Genomic DNA, 4629 nt, shown 5'->3' on the forward strand with positions numbered 1-4629 from the left:
TCCACACTGAAGCCCGCTCCCATCAGAGTAAATGGCAAATTCCCATTAAACTCTGGCTTAGCTAGCATTTTAATAACACTCAGCAGTTACTGGCCATTGCACATTGCATCTGCAAAGTGCTTTACAAACATAAACTCTAATTATAGGCTGAAGGTTTATTAAAATTGTAGAAATCCTGGCCCTGGCTTTTTACTTTGAAGATCCAGTGTTTGCTCCAACCGCTCTATTGGGGGATGGGGGAGGGAGCGGGGAGGGCGGGGGATAGGGCAGTCCTAGAAAGATCCCTTAAAGCAGTTCATTTGGCCTCAAGCCTGGAGCTATGGATGAGGAAGAGGGGCAAAGGGGCCACTTGTACCCCCCCCAATGATCTTCAAGGGGCCCCAAACTTTTGTCAGAAAGGCCAAAACATGCACAGTCTTTATCCTTTATAGACAGTATTTTGTTGTGCTTTATAATGACACTAGCCAAAAAAAAACAAACCCCAAGATTCCCCCCGAGGTCTAACTAACCCCTGGATGGTTGTTTTGTTTTTCAGCTAGCGACCCACTTCCCCCCCCCCCGCCCCCCCCCAGTAAGGAGAGCCTGGCACCGGCCCCGTGTGACATACAAGGAAAGCTTCCCTCCAGCCACCGCCTCGGCTTGTTTTCGAAGGCAGTGGCCTTGCCGGAGGCAAGTGGCCGGGCAGCTGAGCGCGCTGCCCGGAGCACCTGCGGGCGGGGGGCGCGGGGAAAGGTGCCGCTGATCGCTCCCACCTCAGCGGGGGAGGGAGGAAGCCGTCACGTGGTGGGGGAGGAAAACCCGGCCGCCTGGGGAGGGCAGTAGCAGAGCGCGAGGAGGTGACACGGCTGGCGGCAGGCGGAGCTGGAGCGCTGAGGTTGGCAGTTTCCCTGGGTTCCTCCTGGCGGATTACACGGCGGGGGGAAGCAAATGCACCGAGGAGGCGAGCTGGGCGCTGAGCGGTCGCCTCTGCAGCTGAAGGCTCAGAGCAGCCTCTCTCCAGGGGGAGACTTTGCATCAGTTTAGCCGCACGTCCGGCACAGGAGGCAGGCGGGGTGCGCTGTCTGGAGACGGGGGGTGACGACTCCTTTCCAGCCATGCTCAGGCTGGGCTGCAGGGCGATGCAGACGGGACCGTGGCTCCTTACCCTACCGTGAAGGCTCCTATGGGGGATTTCCCCTCTGCTGGGAGGCGCAGCCCGGTGGCCCGGTGGCCCCAGCCCCGATGGAGCCGGAGGAGAGGAAGATCTCGGTGTGGCTCTGCCAGGAGGAGAAGTTGATCTCTGGCCTCTCCAGACGCACCACTTGCTCCGACGTGGTGCGGGTGGTGCTGGAGGACAACAGCCAGCGGCAGCAGCTGGCCGCCCTGCAGGAGTCCGGCGGGGGGATGCTCTCGGGCCCCCCCGAGTCCTACTGCATCGTGGAGAAGTGGAGGGGCTTCGAGAGGATCCTGCCCAACAAGACCAAGATCCTGAGGCTCTGGGCTGCCTGGGGGGACGAGCAGGAGAACGTCCGCTTCGTGCTGGTCCGCAGCGAGGCGTCCCTGCCCAACGCGGGGCCCCGCAGCGCCGAGGCCAGGGTGGTGCTGAGCAAGGAGCGCCCTTGCCATGGTCTCGGCGCGGCCCGGGCCAGCCTGGCGCTCACGCAGGAGAAGCAGCGCCGGGTGGTGAGAAAAGCCTTCCGGAAACTGGCCAAGATCAACAAGAAGCGGCAGCAGCCGCTGGCCAAGGAGGCGTCCTCGGCGGAGAGGATGGAGACCCTGGTGCACCTGGTGCTGTCGCAGGACCACACCATCCGCCAGCAGATCCAGCGGCTCCGGGAGCTGGACCGGGAGATCGACAGGTACGAGGCTAAGATCCACCTGGACCGCATGAAGCGGCACGGCGTGAACTACGTGCAGGACACCTACCTGGTGGGGGCCAGCAGCTGCGAGCTGGAGGCGAGCCGGGAGCTGGAGCTGGAGCTGGAGCCGGGCTCGGGCCCGGACGGGGCGGCCGGGCAGCTGGAGGAGTACGCCAGGAAGTGCGAGGAGGTGCTGCAGCTGCAGGAGCAGCGGACGCGGCAGGAAGAGCTGCTGGAGCACCTGGCCGGGGAGATCCAGGAGGAGCTGAACGAGCGCTGGATGAAGCGGCGCCGGGAGGAGCTGGCCGCGGCCAAGGGCTCCAGTTCCTGCCTCTTCGAGCCCGAGTGCAACACCACGGAGCTGAGCGGCGGGGCCGGCAGCGAGCTCCACGTGGAGCAGGAGCGCGTGAAGACCCAGCTGAGCACCAGCCTCTATATCGGGCTCCGGCTGAGCACGGACTTAGAGGCGATCAAAACGGACCTGGATTACACGCAGCGCGCGCGCGAGGACAGGGAGCGGGAGCTGCAGCGCCTGCTGGAGACGCTGAATACCTTGGACTTCGCGGACACCCAGGCGGCAGCTCAGATCCTCCTCCCCGAGGAGCGCGCTCCCGGCGGCCCTGCCTTACACGAGGCTGGGCTGGGGGCTCCCGTGGGCAGCTCAGACGTCTGGGAGGGCCAGGCCAGGGGGCGGTGCAAGGCCTGCGAGGAGAACGATGAGGACTCGGATACAGGACTGAGCTCCATGCACAGCCAGGACTCTGACTCTGTCCCAGTCTGTGAATCGCTTGTATAGCGGCCTCCTTCCTTAAGTAAAATAAGCTCAGGGACCCACAGCGAAATCCAAACTTGTGCTTCCTCCTTGGCACTCTTAGAATACAACTAGCCGTTTTCACATCAGCCAGCAGAAGAGATCCTAGAGTGGACTCCTGTGATATATTTCCATTAGAACAAAAATGTGTGTTTTTTGTTGTTGTTGTTGTTGTTGTTCTATCCTTTTGGGTAGGAGGGGGACCACTTTAAAATCCAGATGCCAGTTAGTGCCATATTATGGTAATTTATGCAAACTGATGACCAGTTATCTGGTGATAACATAAGCTAATGGTAAACTACACAGTTGAAGAATTAAATGGATTACACTATATAATGTTGACTCTACAGAAAGACTATACCTGCATTTTGCTGCATAGTGACTGTTGGAAAAGGTTTGTTTGTAGTAGGTACTGTAAGGAAAGAGTTGGGGGGGGGAGAGCTTACACTATAAAATGCACTCATACAAAGGAAATACACTGAATCTTAATTGTGGCTTAAGTTTAAACTTGTTTAAACTAGTCATCAGCAGACACTTTTTAGTCTGTCTCCTCACTACTTTCATCTTTTAGAAAAAAACCACAATGTTTGCATTTTATTCAGTATTGGAATTACCTGTTTCCTAAATTCCTGCCTTTTATTTCACCTCTTGAATGGAACCCTTAATCCTATATTTCTCCAAAGCAAATACAGTCCAGTATAGATTTCTTTACATAGTCTTTTTGATGGAATGCTGGAACATATTCTCTAGTTGAAACACAACTAGTTGAAAATTCAGCACCTTTATATTTCCTCAGTATTGCAAGTCAACTGTTTGCTACAGTATTTGCCACTAAAGAATTCAGTAGGTTCCTCTTAAAGAAAAATTTAAAAAAAGTTGAAAGTGCAGAACTAAAGTTCTGAGTGATTGAAAAATTAGTAAACAGGACATCTGTCAGTATGTGTGACATGGATGACAGTTTGTCCTAATATATAAGCTTTTGAAATATATTGACTATGGTTTTTGCCATAAAAAGTGATAATAAATCATTAAACTAAGAACTGAACAAACTAAACAAATATAAATTAGCATGCAGTATCAGCACTCAGCCGTGAATGATGCATGTTCCATGCATAGGTAATAGCACATTTGTTGACAGATAATTTAAGATAAATTGTAAATATAAATGTTCACTAGATTAATTTAAAACAGTAATTAACACAGCCCGGTCTCTTCAAATATATTTTCTTTATCAGGTTAGTTGATGGTCTGCTGAGTTTAGTGATAGATAAATTACTGCATCAGCTTAAACTACCATTTCTAATATGCAGTTCAATTCAGGCTAGCTCAGAATCTAGAGATCTGATGCCCAAAGTATAACTCAAGCTTGCTACAGTACAGCTGGGTGATGAAATAATATAATCTCAGTTATTCCAGTGAAAAGGTACAGCATCAGGTGTAACATGTATTTCAATTAACTGGACTGCCAAATTTTCCTTTGCAGCTTAACCAATGTCGGATATACTCTTACAATAACGAGTGTTAATGGTTTGTGTATGAAAGAAATGTTACTGTAATCAGTTTAATGGTAAAAGATCAGAGAATGTTCAATAAGGTCTGATTGACAACACGTTATCTATGAACGTTTGCTTTTAAGTTATAAGAAAGTATAAAGATAGATGTGTCATGGACCAGGATCCTCAGTCTGTGTACGTTTGTGTAGTCCAATGAACTCAGCAGAACTACACTGATTTACAGCAGCTGATATTGGTGGGGCTGGGTGTTTTCCAAAGAGAAGTGTTGCTCTTTAACAGTGTTACCATTGGGAATCGTACTGAACAGCAGAAAAATAGATACAGCATTAAATCAATTTAAAAATAAAACTAGTAATATACATGTAAGTAAAAAAGCATTAAAATTTCCATTAATGCCATTATTATTGATAAATTATACTGAACTAAGTGGTCTTCATAACATTTTAAAAAGTCTGATTATAAAATT

General features: G+C 50.9%; 1 protein-coding gene across 1 annotated transcript; it reads left to right on the forward strand.

The window, feature by feature from the left end:
* The first annotated feature begins 1221 nt into the window (after nucleotides 1-1221).
* LOC123356893 (ras association domain-containing protein 10-like) lies at nucleotides 1222-2634 on the forward strand. The gene has a single exon (XM_045000148.1). It carries the CDS (start codon nucleotides 1222-1224, stop codon nucleotides 2632-2634), a length of 1413 nt encoding a protein of 470 aa, XP_044856083.1.
* Nucleotides 2635-4629: the final 1995 nt, after the last annotated feature.

This window comes from Mauremys mutica, unplaced genomic scaffold, assembly GCF_020497125.1.
Source record: "Mauremys mutica isolate MM-2020 ecotype Southern unplaced genomic scaffold, ASM2049712v1 000004F_np12_subseq_1:153216_obj, whole genome shotgun sequence".
Taxonomy (NCBI): domain Eukaryota; kingdom Metazoa; phylum Chordata; order Testudines; family Geoemydidae; genus Mauremys; species Mauremys mutica.